General features: G+C 35.2%; 1 protein-coding gene across 5 annotated transcripts in view; it reads left to right on the top strand.

The window, feature by feature from the left end:
* Nucleotides 1–515: 515 nt before the first annotated feature.
* TBC1D32 (TBC1 domain family member 32) overlaps nucleotides 516–17,660 on the top strand; it is a 74,348-nt gene continuing 57,203 nt past the window's right edge. The window contains exons 1-16 of one of the 5 annotated variants that reach the window (XM_038132503.1): nucleotides 517–690; nucleotides 2,757–2,911; nucleotides 6,164–6,325; nucleotides 7,487–7,664; nucleotides 8,285–8,356; nucleotides 9,521–9,646; nucleotides 10,517–10,595; nucleotides 10,751–10,851; nucleotides 10,937–10,998; nucleotides 11,491–11,635; nucleotides 12,348–12,407; nucleotides 14,196–14,295; nucleotides 14,558–14,695; nucleotides 16,073–16,165; nucleotides 16,416–16,558; nucleotides 17,292–17,416. In XM_038132503.1, the coding sequence (XP_037988431.1) occupies nucleotides 622–690; nucleotides 2,757–2,911; nucleotides 6,164–6,325; nucleotides 7,487–7,664; nucleotides 8,285–8,356; nucleotides 9,521–9,646; nucleotides 10,517–10,595; nucleotides 10,751–10,851; nucleotides 10,937–10,998; nucleotides 11,491–11,635; nucleotides 12,348–12,407; nucleotides 14,196–14,295; nucleotides 14,558–14,695; nucleotides 16,073–16,165; nucleotides 16,416–16,558; nucleotides 17,292–17,416 (1,808 nt within the window). In that variant the 5' untranslated portion in view covers nucleotides 517–621. The other 4 variants (XM_038132506.1, XM_038132505.1, XM_038132504.1 and 1 more) reach the window with 4 other exon arrangements.

Genomic DNA, 17,660 nt, shown 5'->3' with positions numbered 1-17,660 from the left:
AATAATGCACTATGTAACACCTTAATAATGCACTATGTAACACCTTGCATGCAAGCACTAAAAAACATCACCACAAATGTTTATGGTAACCAAATTCCGGTTGATTATAGCTGACCTAATAGAAGTTATTTCATATCAATCTGCTTTTGCTGGTTTTATGTTATGAATTTATTTGTTGGAGAGAAAAAATGATTGCAATGAGAGAAAAAATGATTTGTAATATTTCCTTCATCACAGGAGGGAATGGAGAGTCATAGAGAGCTGAAAAATTCCTTGTCTTTCAAAATTTTATTTACTGAGACAACCTGCTCCCCTGCTGATGCAAATTGGGAATAACGGCATGACTGCATTCCTTTGATTCCAGCGGGAAACCTGAGGGCCACCACGCCGGGCTGAACAGAGAGGAGCTGAAGCCAGGAAGCGCTGAGCGTTCCTGAGCTGTGCTGGGGTTGCCCATACCGGCAGACACATCCCGGCTGGCAGCGGAGCGGCAGACACATCCCGGCTGGCAGCGGAGCGGCTCTCAGCGGAGCAGCTCCCCCAGCGCCCTCACGGCAGCCACCACCGCCACACCGCCACCCCGCGCGGGCGGGGCGCGGGCGGCCCGCGCGGCCTCTCGCGATGTTTCCAGGGCCCGGCGAGACTCGGCAGCGGCGGCGCCGCGGTTGCCAAGGGCCGCGGCCGCCCAAGGTGAATCCCGGCGGAGCGGGCTGCGGGCAGGGAATGGGAACGCGGGGATCCCGGGGCTGGGGGGGGAGCGTGGCGGAGCTGAGCGGGTGCCCGGGCAGAGCTCGCCCGCGCTGTCAGCGTTAGCTGAGGAAAGCACTTGGACCGACCGGTTGCTCTCCCCCTTTATGGGTTGTCCCGGGAATCCTGGTTGCCGCCCCGCCCTGGTGCGCAGCCGAAGGACGGGCGGGGAAGCGCCCGAAGGTGCAGGGGTTCTCGCACTGCTGGCGTTCTGGGAGCTGCTCCCCTCGACTTGATGCTAAAATTGCCTCCCTGCCCAGGTGAAGGTTGGTGTAAGGATAAATGCTGGCGACAGGCCGCTTCTGAATCGTTGCCCGAGTTGTGGGGCAGGATTGTCATTTGGAATAGTGCCGGGACCTTGAAAAGACTGCCCAAACTGGGCTCAGGGTAAAGTTGTAATTTACAGAGAAAATGGCCATTTAAATGTTGCCTGGAAACTGAATGGGGGCTGTGCCTGCTGGGAAATCACCCCCAAAGCAGCAACCACCAAAAAACCAAGCACAACACACCGCAAACCTTTACAAATGAAATGTAAGATATGTGTCTTTGTTAATTATTACATTCAGTAAGACTTTTCGAGGCAAGCTGGAGGTGAAACTGTAATATTCTCATGATTTCTCTCTATGAATAACCTGAGCAGGGCTTAGCACTGACTGCCAGCGAGTATCTGGATACCTTGCACTTCTAAAAATGCCTAGTTATACAAAAATACTTCGTAATTTTTTTTTTTCCCTCCAGGGGATTAGGATATTGTCTGATGTTTATACAGACCTAAAAGTGCATTGACTTTGATTAAGTATCTTGAGATTCTATGAGAAAAAGAAGGCAAATCAGTGAGTTAAGATTATTGCAAGGGATTTGGGGTGTTGTGTTTGTTTGCTCTGAGTTTAGTTTAATGAAATTTCTGGTGAGATGATTGAGTTAATATTGAACAATGATAGGTCTAAGTGAAATGTTCAGCAGCTGTGCTACTTACCACAGAAGAGTGTTACCTTGATGAACTATTACCTTTCATAAAACATAACTCTTCCAGCTAGTGCTATATGGTTTTTTTTTTTTTTTTTCCCTCTGGTTGATACTATTTGATACTTAAACAGTAATTTGCTATATTGTCTCTTTCAAGTATGTATGTATTGTTTATTCACAAGTGCTTAGAGAGTCTTTAATTTTCAATTCAGAAAAGTCAAATATCCAATTAATTTTTCCTTAAATAGGCTAGAAATATATAAGATAAAAGTGCCACTGAGGTTTGAAAGTCTTCTTTGGCATATAAATATTTTTAAGCCATTGATTAAAAAAGGTCAAAAATGAGCTTGTGTATTTTCTTTCTTTGCAGTTTTTGAAAATTTAACTGATTGTCTGTCTTCTGGATTTGGCAGATGTTTCTAATTTCTCGCTGCTTCTCCTCACAGTTTTCCCCAGTAGTTTCCATTTAATTTGACAGTACTCTGTCAGGTCACTGCTGTTGATTAGCACAGGGCAGTTAAACTGTTCTGATAATTCCACCTGGCCCTTGCAAAAACTGACAGCACTTTCAGTCGTGGGCACAGCAATAGCTCTGAGTAGAAGGATTCCAAAGTCAGAACTGGGTAGTGCTAGTGGATGAGAAGCAGGTGAGAGACTATTTATAAAGTTTTCTTATCAAGATACAGTCATTACATCTGTTAAACCTTCCCTTCTTTTTATTGTTTTAGCTTACCATGTGGTCTTGTGCCTGTATCATGGGCAAGTGCAAGTAGGATTATTCAAGCTTTTCTTCTTCATATATCCTTTAAGAATATTATGCTACAATATCAAGAGTTTTAGTGAAGCTGATTTGATTGTTTTGTTTTCAGTTTGTCTGAAGATAAGCTCTGTCAAATATTTCCTGCCTGTGATTGTGTCTTTTGATAGAAAATCCTGTTGATAATAGTAAAAAAGTGGCAATTTAAGGGATTTGGGCTTTTCTTAGCATCTTGAGTAAAAACAAAACTATGAGAGTTTCTTGTTCTTCTATTTGTTTTCTACAGATGTCTCACTTTACAAGCGAAGATGAAGCTTTATTACAGTCTATGCTTAAACAGTTGCTGCAGAGTGTGAAGGAAAAAATCACTGGAGCTCCATCAGCAGAATGTGCAGAAGAAATTCTCTTGCATTTGGAGGAAACAGATGAGAATTTTCACAAGTAAAAATATTTTTTGCTATTTTTAGTCTTTTGAAGAAGTTGGTATGTCTTAAACTGTACTGTTCCTGGGAAATGTCTACACTTTATATTACTTTGTAAATGTGTGTGTATTCATACATATGTAGATATTCCTGTCACTAATCAACTCTCAGACGATGCTAATTTAAAGAATAAAATTAATGTTGCCATTTTCTTGGTTTGCTTTCTTCCCTATCCACTTTTGCCAATATATTTTTGCTGCAGTAGTAATTCATGAGCTGTTTGTGAGAGAGGAATTTACAAAGCTCTGATGCATGTGCACACATAATGCACTAAATGCACACGTGAAAAGGAGCTAGAAGAAGTAGTCACTGGGGACTCTCAGTATATTTGATACCTGCTAGAGAGCATAGTTGTGTTTTTCAAAAGACAGTATGTTTTCAGAGGGCCATTTGGCTTCCATATTTGATTGATCTCTCTGGCCCATATTACTGAACATGTCTATCTTATCTATCTGTTCCAATCATTCTTTTAATTTATTTTTTAAGTAAAACAGAAATGTATCCCCATCACACTTCTGTTAAATCAGATTTGACAGTGTGACCTCACATGCAATGTAAATTTCTAGATCCCATGCTCCTCTTTCCTTTCCATGATGTTATAACTTGATTATTTTTTTACTACATGGGAGATTTTTAGTACACGATTTAGGACAAGCCAAGAGAATATCAGGCTGAAATAACCTGAGGGCATTTTAATAAGAAACAGCTCTGTCACCTGGCTTCTGAGAAAGCTGGTTCCCTATCAGTTTTTTCAGAAATGGCACTATTTACATGCTCTTAAATTTACCTAGGTGTTAGCATTCCTTTGACAGTAGGAGTTGGGTAAAAGTAAATAAATGAAGTCGAACTAGGGTTTATCTAGTGTTTCACTGTAATTTTAAAATCTTGATGCTTGCATGTATTCTGAAGATTCTTTAAAAGGTATTTCAGTTCAAGTTCAGTTTTAGTTTTTGTTACCAATGTATTGAATTACACTGTTGCTTGTACTCTTGTGAATTTTGAATAATAGGTTGCTGGGTGATGAGCATGAGAGTAAAATTGGTTGTAAACATGTCAAAGTTGAAAGACATGTAGTTCTGAAAGAAAAAAAAATATTTAGAGAAGATCTATACAATAAAGCTCAAAAAAAAAAAAAAAAATTGTCATTTTTTCTGAGAACATAATGGAAAATGCAGGGTGAGGGAGTAAGGTCTGTAAGTGGTTGAAGTAATGCCTGTATAGCTTTTCCTTTTACAGCAGTGAAACCTTGACATCCATTACTCTTTCTTGTATATTAGAAAATTGGTGATCCTGAAAATACTTCTTTTCATGAGAACACTTTTAATTTAGTTTTAATGGAAAATCAAATGATCTTTAAATTCAGAACATAAGGATTACTCTCTGGTGCTGCAGTATTTCTGGAGGTATTCTTGTCTTGTTTGTGAGCCACGGCAGCGTAGACTGGTTTTCGTGGAAAGTCAGAGAGGTCATATGGTCATTTATAAGTGAGGCCATTAGGAAACTTTCTCCTGAACCTATCCATCCAGATTGCAAACTCTGTTATTAGTAGTGTGTGCTTTTGGACTGTCCACTGCTGCTCTCAGCACTTGAGCAGTACTGTTTCTGCCTCATGCTTATTTTGACACAGTAATTTGAGGCCTTCCCCTTTGTTCCCACCTTGATGTAGAAAAAACAGAAATGCAAGATCCTCAGAAAGCTAACAAAAAGGAAAAATTGAATCAAGTACAAAATTTCTGTGCAGTAGTAGACAAAAGGATTTTGAACTACATAAGTAGCATGTTTTCTGTTACATTTAGAGATATTTTTAACCCCCAAGTGTGATTTCTTTGTAAGTCCTACCGGATCAGCCTGAATTGATTCTGCTTGTGAAGAAGTGGTATTGTCATTGCTGAAATGCATAATTGTTACAAAACATGTCTAAGGTGGAAGAATAATGCAGAAGATGAAGACTAGAACCTCAGACATACAAGTAGTGGTGTGAATAGTGATGTGGTTACTGCATATTTCAGAGTGAAGGAGTCACTGCAAAAACAGATACCCTGGGAGTGTTGCCCTTATAAAACAAAGGGGAGACAGTTTCATGAAAGCTTTGATGCAGTGGAGAGTTGTGTGCAATTTCCCAAATGAAAACAAAAATAAGCATATGTTGCATCTTTCTTGAGACATATTTCTATTACTTTCGCTGTGAACAAGAATGGAAAGGTAGGGGGGGAAAAAATACTGACATACCTGATGGAACGTGAGGTAGGCAATCCAGTGAGAAGTATCATCTATCTTAAAACAATTTTGTGTGCTTTGTTGTTTGTGGTTTGGGTTTTTTTAATCTAAGTTAACATGAAGTAGTTGCACATCTACTTTTGATACCATGAAAATAAAATTATGCATCTATTGCACCTATGTGATTACTTTTTTGTGTGTTTCTGTTTGCCTTGCCCTTTATACAAATCACAGAACTAGCCAAAAAAGAAAAGCTGATTTATTCTTTAGCAGTACTCTTTAGCAATTTCTATAGCTAATATAAAGCTGGAGGACCTAGGGAGAGTCTTTAGTTTGAGAGCTCCCTCTGATTATTTTGTCTGTGGGTATCTGATCATAAGACTACAAAGTGGTGAATCCTTGAAATTGATATGTTTCTGTAATCACAGACAGCTGTTTTGTCAGTTTGATTGATATCTGTGTATTGTTATGACACACAGAATTTCATAGGCCATCATATGCTCTGATTTAGAAACTATGTTTTTTGTGTATTTTCTAATTTTGTATGTATAATGCATAAATAATATTACCAGACAGTTTAGACTCTTAATACATGTTTAGAGTGCTACAAGGAATGTTTCTTTTGGAATTTGAAACTTCTTGATACCCGTTGTTTTTTGTCTACAAAATCTTTACCTTTTTTTCTGAGTGGATTTTTACTTTTAGAAGAAGCACAAAGTGAAAATGTGCATTTTGGTAAACTAAGTCTTGTTTTTTTTCTTCTATCTGGTGTTATTTCTTCCTTCAATATCCTGATACTGACCATATTGAAGAAAATCAAACTGTAATGTGTTATTTTACACTCCTGAAGTTTATTTCTATGCAAGTCATGAACTCTTACCTCAGACTAACAGATCTACTGGGAGGGAAGATAGTGGTTGTTGATATAATGTCAAAAATGTTTCATGGTGAATTCAAAGAGATATAGCATTTTAATTTTGCATATTTCTTGCAGCTATGAGTTTGTGAAATACCTTAGACAATACATAAAAAATACTGTGGGACCTGTGATTGAAGAAGAAACAGAAAAATGTACCACGGCACAAAGTCAGGGTGAAGTATCTGGCTATGACACACTTGTCCAACACCTTACTAAGAAGGCCCGTGAATCAAAAGAGTGAGTATATACCTGTAATTCACATCTCTATTTCTTCTTCTTTGTCTTAGTATTCCTTCTGCTTTTCCATAATGTGTTTTGAAAAAATAAGATCTGAAACAATAACAATTCTGAACCTCTAACCAAAATCAGTGCTAAGAAATTCACATGTTGCCATCATACATTGCAATTTTTCGTGCTTTGTTTCATCCTGGACTTTAGGTTGAGAACAATTGCATTAAAAAGATAGGTAGCAAATATGTGACATTTTTGAGGTATTTAGGATTTTAGCATCAATTTAGTCATTTTTATTTGTTGCAAAGTAAGAAAATAGGAAAATAGATGTTAGGATAACCATTTTTTAGATCATGCTGTTTCTATAATTTCATTTCAAGGATCAGGACCTTAGGATTTTGTGCATATTAAAATTGGTAAAAGAAACACCAATGAACTAAAAATGTATCTAATATTTTTAATTTGACATGTAGGAAGATATTAAAGCACACTATGATAATCTGTATCTTTGATGACTGTAAAATAAATAATTGTAGCATTAAGGTAAAAAATAAATTGAAATAAAACATCAACATTTTTCAATAGGATGCTTTTCTGAAGCTTTTTTAAATTTTGAATTGCTTCCCTGTGGATATTATTTTGCAATTGTGGAAATCAGAAAAACTCAGGTTTTGTTGGAAGAAAATTATTTTGTGTGCATGACCTGTACTCAAGATCTTGAACCAGGATGAATTGTTTACTTCTACTGGTTCTGCTCAAGGTTTACAGCAAAAGAAAAATTGGATGTTGAACTACAAGAAACGAACAGTAACAAGGATGAGAACTGGCCTGTTTTCTCAGGGACAGATATTCCTTTTTGGTGGACTTGTGTTGTTTTTAAAAACATCCCAAAATAGAATTGTAATAGTGGTATTTCATTGAGTGGTTCTGGAAGGGAAAGAAAGGAGTTTTGTTGTGATTTAAAAACATCATTAACTGAAACATGTAAGGTAAATATATGTGTCCTTGCTCAGTTTGGATTTGGTATTCTTTAATTTCTGTAAATTCAGGGAGTTCAAGTCCAATTAGCCTTATGTCATATTCAGTTATTCATGATGTAGCAATTTCTTTTTTTTTTTAATAGTGATTTTTATGTTCTTATATATTAAAACAATCTTTACTTTGAAGATACAGAGAAATGATACATGCCTTGAAGAATGTCATGATGGTTGTGGTAGAATCTTTGATTAACAAGTTTGAAGAAGATCGGATGCATGATAAGGAGCTGGCTGGTAAAGCAAAGAAAGAACGTCAGAGTGGCTATTACACAGACAACTGTTCTGACAGTGACTCCTCCTTCAACCAAGTACTATGGGTTTTCTCTCTATATTATAAAATAAACATGATACTGCAAAATTGTTAAGTTTCTGTCAATGGAATGGCCCTAGAGAAAGATTAATTTTTCCCATCCTTGTTATATCTTTAACCCAAATAATTTGTTTTTCTTTCAGTTTTAAGTACTAAGCTTATACTAGCTACTTTAGGCATCATGTGCTAGATGAGATCAATATGATGCCCATATGCTCCAAAGTACCTATCAAAGTATGGTATAGAAAGATAAAATCAGTACATCATCTAACTTTTGTGATTTTACTTTAGAAGCCAAATAACGTGCAGTTCATTTCCAGACTACTGTACTAGGCTACATTTCTTGCTGAATAAATTATTATAAGGAAATTTTTGAAGATAAGGAAAACTTTGAAGTAAAGCAAACAAAATATGTCATAGTGATTTCATTATTGTAAGTTTAACTTCGGGCAAACAGCAGAAAACATTTGGAATGTTGACTTTACAGTAAAATTAGTGTAAGTGCTGTAGTCCTAATTATTAAAAGTAAATTAGGTATCAGAAAGACTGATGATTTTAATCTTCTGCTGTTCAGTTTAATGAAATATACTAATGATCATTTTATAATGTGTATTACAGAGTTATGCATTCATGAGTCAAGAACAATTGCAGCTGCTCTCAGAAAAGCTTGACCCTAGTCAGCCCAAGGAAGTAAGTTTAAAAACAGAAATGAAATGTTGATACAAATGAGTGTTTATTGCATATTGTAGAGTAGCCTGTATGTACATACGAGTTCCTATGTACCTCAGTGGAAACTTGTCTTTGCTGGTGCATTTATTTTACCTTCAGTACAGAAACTACTTTGCAGTGCAATATTTGTTTGTAACCATCTGGTTCAAAAACTAGTGTTGCAGCAAGTATCTATATTTTTTTAGAGGTCTATGTACTATAGATTGGCATTTTTAGTTAAAAAAAAGTTGTTCCATGATAAATAAAGTTACTGAACATTGTTTGTCCTGTATACATGTCCCTTGCCCATGGTAACTTCTGTGTTGTCCTTTGAGTTACCCCTGTTCGAAGAGAGAGATGCCTGCTGATTTGCCAACAATCTGCTGCCAAATGGAATATATAAATCCAGGTTAGGTTTGGTGTTGTGTCAGTGGCAGTACTAATTTGTGTCTCTAACCAACAACCAGCACCAGCTGCTGGTATTTTTGAAGCTTGCAAAAATACCAGTTTGAGTGTGCTGCCTTGATAAGACTTATTGGGGCTTGTCTGGCAGCTGAAACAGGCATGGTAGGTAGGAGGTGGTACAAACAAATTTTTTTATTAAAAAAACAGCTAAAAAGTCTGATGGTATTAAATGTTATTAAAATGTCTTACAGTTTCTTTCAGTAAGATGAAATAAATTGCCAGAGATAATAGTTGTCTATGAATTGAAAAAAAAAAAAGTTACTTGAAATTACTTGGAATGCTGATGAAAATTTAGCAGTATAACACAATGTCTAATAACTGTGTCTACTACTCCTAGCTGAGAGTTTTAGAGAGCTATATTCCCCAGTTTCAAAATATTTGATTACAGGCAGAAAATAGAACATAAACCTTGCATCCAGTATTGAAAACCCATTTAAAATGGTTTTATTACTTCTTTGAATGCACACATTTTCCCCACTCAGTGATGTAGTGTTTGGTCTAAATAGCCATAAAAAATACAGCAGAGGATAAGTATTTGTTATTCCTTATCTGTTCTACAGTCAGGTTTTGTTCCTCCCTGTCCTCCCTCCCTCCCTCCCTCCCTCCCTCTTACTTGTAAATTACATATTTCAGAGGCTGCCGTGAATGGATTTTTGGTGTTTATCTTTTTGACTGCTCCAGGTTCGCCAAGAAGCTTTGCAGACGCTGTGCTTGGCCCCTGCCTCTGATATCCTAAGCTCTGAGAGTTGGCCAAGTCTGAGTAAGCATCTGACAATCTCTCTGGCCGATCCTGATGCAGCATTCAGTGTAAGGGAATATTTTGTATCTAATTATCAGATTTGTATCCAAAGAAAGGACTAAGAAGTTACACCTCTTACATATTATAAGTAGTCCAGCAGGGTTCAAGACATTTTATTGTTTGTGTGTGAATCACATAAACTATTTTTTTAAGTAACAGAAATGCAGGATTCCAGTATATTTTTGGTTTAAAGGACTGTGACAGGCTTTCAATAGGATTTTGAGACACCAAAGTAGTCATTTGCGTTTCTTTTAATGGCAGTAAAGACATTTTAATTTCTTTTAGCAGAAATGCATGTAAAAAGAATGGACAAAACTGCTCTGTAAAATAGGTCATGTTAATATTTCCTGTTCAAGTCAGGTTTATGCCCCATGATGATGAGAAAATGATACATAGTAATATAACACAGGCAGTGATGAGGAAAAGAAATGACAGCTGCTTAAATGGCTTTTAGATTATTTATTATGTCAATTAAACTTCTTTGCTTCTTCAAATTTTAAAGTGATTGCCAAATAGATAGGAAAGTTGCCCCAGCTGCGGTCATATATTTCTCTTTCACCTGAGCTCTACAATTTCTTTTAAAACAGTGATAATTATAAGTTACTTATTCTTGATGGAGAAGTAATGTTCCTTGGTCTACTTTATAACTCAGTGAGGCTTTGCATTGGTGCTGTAGTTCAAGTATTTGAATAAAATTTCCTTTGAACTGGAGATTTCTGTGATCAGAAACTATATTTTTATAAAACATGCTTAACATCTGCACAGATGTCTAGATGAATAATATATAATATTAAGAATAAATGATATATTGATTATTTTGCAATTATAATACACAGTTAATGACTATTTAATACATTGCTTGCTTTTTTCACCCTTAGGAGAAAATTCTTAGGTTCTATGCAAAAACTTTTTCTTCTTCTCCATTTAATATGACAAAAGAAGTCTATACAAGCTTAGGTATGTTCGTTTAATTACATTTTAGACTTCATGGGTTATGTATTTTTTGAAAAGTTAAATTTTATAATGAGGATTGTATAAGACAGTCTGTTTTGTCACTGTTGTCATGGAGCTGAAGTGATTTTTTGTTTTTTGGTTTATCTTTTTTTTTTTAGCACAACACTTGGAGTTGTACTTTCTTTCTGAAGAATATTCCTTTAATATTTCAGCTGGTCTGGATGTATCTAATTCAGATGTAAATCGTTTACTTAAAAAGGTATAAACAAAATTTCTGTACCTTTTCTGTCAGTACTGAAAATTATGCATTAATTATTTTTAAATTTTAATAACTATGTTTTCAGGTTCGCCTTTTAAATGAGTACCAAAAAGAAGCACCATCTTCCTGGATTCGACATCCAGAAAAGTATGTCACCTTCAAAACCCTGTAACTGTTTCTTAATTTAGTAGTTATTGACATAAAATAAGATGCATGTAATTTTAGCAAAGGCTTGATTATAGGATGCACAGTGGCTGGTCAGTGACAACAGGGGAAATAAAAGTAGAGGGTGGGAAAAGTAAAATGGGGAAGTTGCATAGGAGTAATCATATTAAACTGCTTACTTAGCTTTTGGAGTGTTCCAAGTACTTTTGAACAAAAAATAATTTGGATGTAAGTGTAACAAGTGTAATACACTTAGAAGATGTAATAACTGGAGAATATAGATGCAATTTAGGTTTATTCATGGTATTACAAAGAATTAATGCCCATACAAGAGCAAGTTAAAGATAATGCTGTTGGTATTTATGATTTATCTGAACAAGGTTTTATGAGAAGATTGTTATTGACTGTTACTGGTGGAAGGACTTCAGTGTTTTTTTTTGTTTCTTGTCGATTTTTTCCTATTTGTGTCATAAGGTATATGGAAGAAGTAGTGGAGAGTACCTTGTCACTTTTGTCATTAAAACGCAAGCCTAATCATTCTGCCTCTCCAGATTTCTTGAGTCCAATGCACTTCTTGGCTTTGCTAGATATCAAAGCAGCGTGGTTTAAGAAGTGGACGGTAAGCAAATACACAACGACACATAACTTGTTCATGTCAGACATTTATTTTGAAAAGTTATGGTTCTGACATCACGGACCTATTGTGTCCTATGATAACCTATACTGAGAACCGTAATTAAGGAAGTGCAGTTTTTTTTAGACTTTTATTTCCACTGCTTTTCAATATTAATCTCCACCTCAGTTTCTGTTCAGTTACTTGTTTTAATGAAATTTAGGAGTATTTTCTGTGTTTTGTGTCTTCACTCCCTTTGGAAGAATTGACTGACAGCTATCAAAAGATGCAAGTATTTTTTTGGAAGAAGTGATGAGCATGACAGAACACATATATATTACACACTACACACAACTTGCTAACTTCAGTGGACATTACAACTTTTTCCAGCCTACTATATATAAAATTACAATTTAGGATTTACTTGGCAATTTTAAAATGCATAGTTTAGCATTTCCGTGTACTTATTGGTTTTCTCTCTTAACTACATGTTCTGCCATGCTTTTTTCCAGTGATGTGGGTTTTTTTTGTCATAAATGTACTGCAAACAAAAGTCTCAGTTGAGTATAATATTGGCTTACTCAAGCTGGAGTTCAATACATTGAATATGTACTGTATATGGGATTTCTACTAGAAAAGAATCAGAGATAATTTCTACTTTTTTAGTTAAAAACCAGAATGTTTCTTTGTAGTTGACATTACATCTTTCTCATTCAAGCATGCATATTACAGCAGAAGAGTGGTATTTAGGCTTCTGGAAAGGAAATACAAATCCTTGGTAAGTACTTCCATTTATATACTTTATTGATTATATATGCAATAATAGTCTGTAAATAAAATTTATTGATAGAACACAGGGTAATGGCTTGAACCTGAAAGAGGGTAGATTTAGCTTAGATATTAGGAAGAACTTCCTTTTCTGTCAGGTGGTGAGAAATTGGAAAAGATTGCCCAGAGAAATTGTGGATGCCTCTCCCCTGGAAGTGTTCAAGGCCAGGTTGGATGGGGGTGCAAGGTGTCCCTGCCCATGACATTGTTAGAGTCTTTTTCAGTCCAGGCCATTCTACAATTCTGTGAATTACCAAGGCAAGTTTACTTGCAATTTAGTCTTTTTTTGCACATAGTGGTTTGGACAATTTTTTTCCTTTTTTTTTTTTTTTTTTTTGATAGCTATTCCATGTTCTTCAACTAGATAAGCCTTTTGGATTTTTCATTTTTTTTTTCAATTTTTCTTTGCTTAAATGGATCATTGATAAATGCAAAGAAGCATATATGGCCAGCTCTGTTTAAGGGGCATTTGGATATTTTATTGCAGGTGTTTACTTAGGATTATAATTTATCAGTTTGTTATGTTTCATTCACATTTAGAATTATTTGCAAAAAAGCATTAAAATGACAAATGGTGCATGATAAATACCAGAAATACACTGTGCTAAATTTGGATTTTTGTTGAAAAGAGGCTAAAAATACTGCCATTGTATTTTCTGAAGCATAAAGGGTTCAAAGTCGGCAAGATATATCAAACTGGGAAAATATATTTAGTAATATAGCTGTTAATCCTATAATATATTTTGTATGGGCAGATCTTTTTAGTGGAGTAGAATTTTCATTGTTTTTAATAAGACCACTGTAGATGTGAGATCCATTAGTATAAACAGGACTTGGCTATGTTTTATAAAATCTTGTCATACAAATGAAATCAAATGTAAAATATATGGGACCAATAAAACCTTAAGATGGAGAAAAGGACGCAGACAGCTAGAAGAGACCTTTATCTTTTCTATCTGTGTGCATAGAACAGGGCATAGAATAAAGCATGATCTATGCAACAAAGAGTTTATAATGGAAAGTCCATAAGCAGAGTAATCTGATCTAATTTATAAGCAAGGATAAGCATCCGATTTAGGTTGGGGTTTTTTTATTGTGTGTGTCTGCATATTTACACATGTAAATAAATCTTGGCAGCTCTAAGCTGTAATGAATCTAATTATTCTTCTCAGATCATAAGAAAATAGAAGAAATTAACTCTTTCCCACCTGATACCAGGACAATGTGCTTTGTGTTTCCTTGATACAACAATGCTTATAACTTTTAAACTTTTATATGCCTTGATTCGATTATAGTGCTATGACAATGATACACCACCAAGAACAGTAATAGCACTGACAACACCTGGCAACCAAACCTACAGTTTAGTAATTGTATTCAAGACAAAGGTTTTCACATGTGGAAATTTAAAATCTTCCAGCGTAATGACAATAGGTCATTCACGGATTGTGGTCGACTTCTCAAAACTCTTCCATGTTCTCTGTACTCTTTCTCATAGACTGTCTTTATGTGTATAGAACTGGCTGTGTGATAATGTAATAATAATGGTGATATATTTTAATAGCCCTGTAAAATGTTGCCTTCTCTTGGTTAATACTTCAAAAGCACTGAAAAATGAAGTCATTTAAGTGAAGTGGACATTTAAGTTCTTGTGTTAAGGGACAGTACTTGGATACAAGAGAGAATGAGTTTAATGCGAAATATCAGGTACTTTATTATTTTGTGGTTTATTCCACAGATTAATGCAGCGGTCCAGCAATGTCTTGATTATTTTGAATTTTGCAAGGCAGCAGTTAATAAAAATTCCAAAGTCGGTGACTTTTCGCAGCAGCACTGTAGTGAGTATCTTTGCATGTCTCACATTATATGCGCGTACATCCACATTCTTTAGGCTTTGGAGCATGCTACCTCAAGGGGAAGACATTCTATCTATTCCATTCCCCAGATGTTGTATGACTGTCTTCTAAGAGAAAACTAATAGCAGTGGTTAATTTCTTAAGCTGTCTTTGTATCCAAAATGATCTGCTTGTGTTGCAGAAAGCAGCTAGGTACTGTAAACTACAAGAGTTAAGTTCTAATTTTTTTGCTTTATTGTTATAGGTGATACACAGAATTTTTCTTACACTGGAGCAGAATTGCAATACATCTATTTTGTTCATTCACTGTGCCTCTTAGGAAGATTGTTGATCTATAAGGAAGGCCAGAATCTCTTTCCAGTACAGCTGAAAAATAAAAAAGGTAGGAGGAGAGTTGAGGAAAATGGAACCTGCTCAGAAAAACTGTATCCATTCTTGATATATATTTATATATTTTCACTACAGTATTGTGGATATTGAAGAACAATACTTTTTTCACCAATTCTGAGCCTGGAAACTTTCATAAAGGTGGTGTGTGTGTGTGTATATATCTATAAATGACAATCTACACACAGTTTTTATTCTTTGATGCATGTGGTTGAATAGATTGCTTGTGTCTTTTAGTACATTCATTTTGTGTTGAAGGACAGTCAGATCAGTGTGTAAGTGATTCACTTTTTCTAGGTGTGAGTAATAGCTTCTCTCAAACCATTTGATGTAATTGGTTGGAAGAGAGACATGTGCAGCGGCCAAAACTGGTTTTCAGGTGTGAAAGAAAAATCAGTATTTCAAGCTAATTGCAAATTGAAAACAAGTGCTCTGAGTTTAATCTGTTAATTAAGATAAAATAAAAGTAGAAGAAAAGTTTCATACCAGTGGAGCAGAGGGATTAATAGGGACACAAGAAATGTGATGGAAAAGCTCTTCAACAGACAGAGAAGTCTACGTGGTGCAGGGCTGGCAGAGAAGAGTGTGAGGGCAATTGTTGCATTCCATTGCTTTAGTGTCTCTATTAATTCAATGTAGAATTTCAAACATGACTGGATACTTGTTTAGTGACTTGTCTTTTGTCCCTCTGGTTAGAGGATCAAGACTTGCCAGTGTAGAAAAGTTGTGAGTAAGAAACATCTACTAATAAAGTGGTTTTGTCGTTTATGCATTACCAGTGTAACACCCGTCCAGCAGAGATCCAGGGATGGTGATTGCTTATTTCTTTCCCATAAAATGTGACAATCTGCCATTTCTTTTCTTAATAGTGTCCTTCTCTGCTTCATAGATGGCAACTCTTTCCTCACAAATTGGCTGATTTGTTAACATAAATTCATTAAACTTGGAGCAATTTTTTCCCATCTTGCATTTAGCTACATTTGTTGTTTTTGTTTCAGACCTGAGAAAGAGTTGTGTGACACCTTCTCTATTTTCCAGTTGTTTCACTTAATCTAATAGTAAGGTAATGTCTTTTTTCTACAGCCAGTGTTTTCAAATACTGGCTGCCATTTTTACAGTGAAAGACATTGCAAAAATTTCAATTGGCTAAATTGAGAGCAAGATCAAGTCTTATAAGATGATCATGAAATACCTTAGTAGAGTCCCAAGGACACATATGTCCTTTGCTTTATAACTTATATATAATTGATTTCCTCTATACAGCAAAGCATTCTTTACATATATTTACAAGATCCATTTTATTTGGAAAATTAAACTTAGTCTTTAATTTACAATGTACTTTCTTTCCTTTTTTTTTTTTTTAATTTAATAGCTACTGTATCCATAACTGATGTGTTGGTATTATTTACTCAACTTATTTATTACTCTCCAAGTTACCCAAAGGCAGCTTTGGCAGCACATACAGGTAAATGCTTTTTTTTCCCTTATATGCTAATATATTTACTTAAAATGAGGCATATGATAACTTCTTTTGCAATTTTTGTCTCTGTTATTAGTGCAGTTTTTCTCTTCCCTTCCACCCTTACCCTTTCTTTCTCCCTCTATGTTGAATCAGGACTTAACAAAATTATTAATAATTCAGAAGTAACTACATAAATCATATAGAGATATTTGTGTAAGTTAAAATATAAATAAATATTTCTTGTGTTCACCAGAAAATTATTCTCCAGAAACTCTTGTTATGGAGATTCTGCAGGTTTTTTGTGATCAAACAGGATGTGCTGCTGAATGTTTGTATACGGACAAAGTGATAGATGCCCTGCTTCATCCTGTTAAAAATTTGCTGAATGGCACAGAGGTTTGTAATAGTCTTCCAAATGATTCTTGCATGTGTAGAATATTATACTTCATCCATATTTTCTATGAAGGTTTCTTTACTCATGAAGGTAGAAGGTTTCTTTACTCATGTAATATGTTAACTTCTGTGGTATTTTATACATTGACTATCATAGTGTGCATTGAATAGTTTAGTCCGTTACTATGATTCGTCTGATTTGGAAGTCTTGTGAATAGTAGCAAAAATTGTGCTGTAGTGAGACTGTTTCCTTGGGAAAAAACACACTGTTTAATTTTTTTCATTGGTTTTGGCTTTTTTCTGTTGTCACGTGGATATTTCATGGATGACTATTTTCTCTACCTTCTGTTTGAAAGACAACCTACTTTTATTTTTTAATTCAGTTGGCAACTTGTAAGTTAGGTGTTCTCAATAACTAGCGTAAATAAAATATATAATTCTCCATGGAAAGCTACTATTTTCTGGATTGATAAAAGAAAAAGGGTTTTTTCTCCTTTTCTTGCCTTGTAAACATTTTTGTAAGGATTATGAAAATATTGGGAATTAATGCCCTTTGTGATGAAGACTTCTGTGTAATGACATTTGAACACAAGCTGTTAACTTACTGTATTTAAGACATTAAGAAAACATCAGAAAGGTGACCTTCAGGTTCTGCATACCTAGGACAGACTTGAAAAAACAGCTTTCACAAAACCACTGAATTTAAAGCTGATTTTTTTTTTTCTCTTCCAAATAGGTGTATATAAACTGCCTTGAAACCACTTTACTTGATGTAGCTGATATTTTGGCAAGAATTGCTGCTTCAGAAGATGGTCTTTCTCTTCTTCTTTATGGAGAAAATGAAAAAAATGCTAAAGACAGGTAAAAGTGTGTTAATGGATGGCATTAGTGGGCATTTCAATGAATTACATTGTTCTTATGAGACTCATTTTCTCATCTTTCACTTATCTATAACATGAAACATTTTGGTTTTGTTTGAGTAAAATATCTGATTATAAATTCAAGTAGTATGTGTTTTATAGAATGTATGAGGGAGATCTTTGTGTGTAGAACCAGGTGAAATGATAATGTAAAGAAATACTAGTAATAAGGGAGATTTTAATGT

Source organism: Motacilla alba, chromosome 3 (assembly GCF_015832195.1).
Source record: "Motacilla alba alba isolate MOTALB_02 chromosome 3, Motacilla_alba_V1.0_pri, whole genome shotgun sequence".
Taxonomy (NCBI): domain Eukaryota; kingdom Metazoa; phylum Chordata; class Aves; order Passeriformes; family Motacillidae; genus Motacilla; species Motacilla alba.
This window is presented reverse-complemented; position numbering and strand designations above follow the sequence as displayed.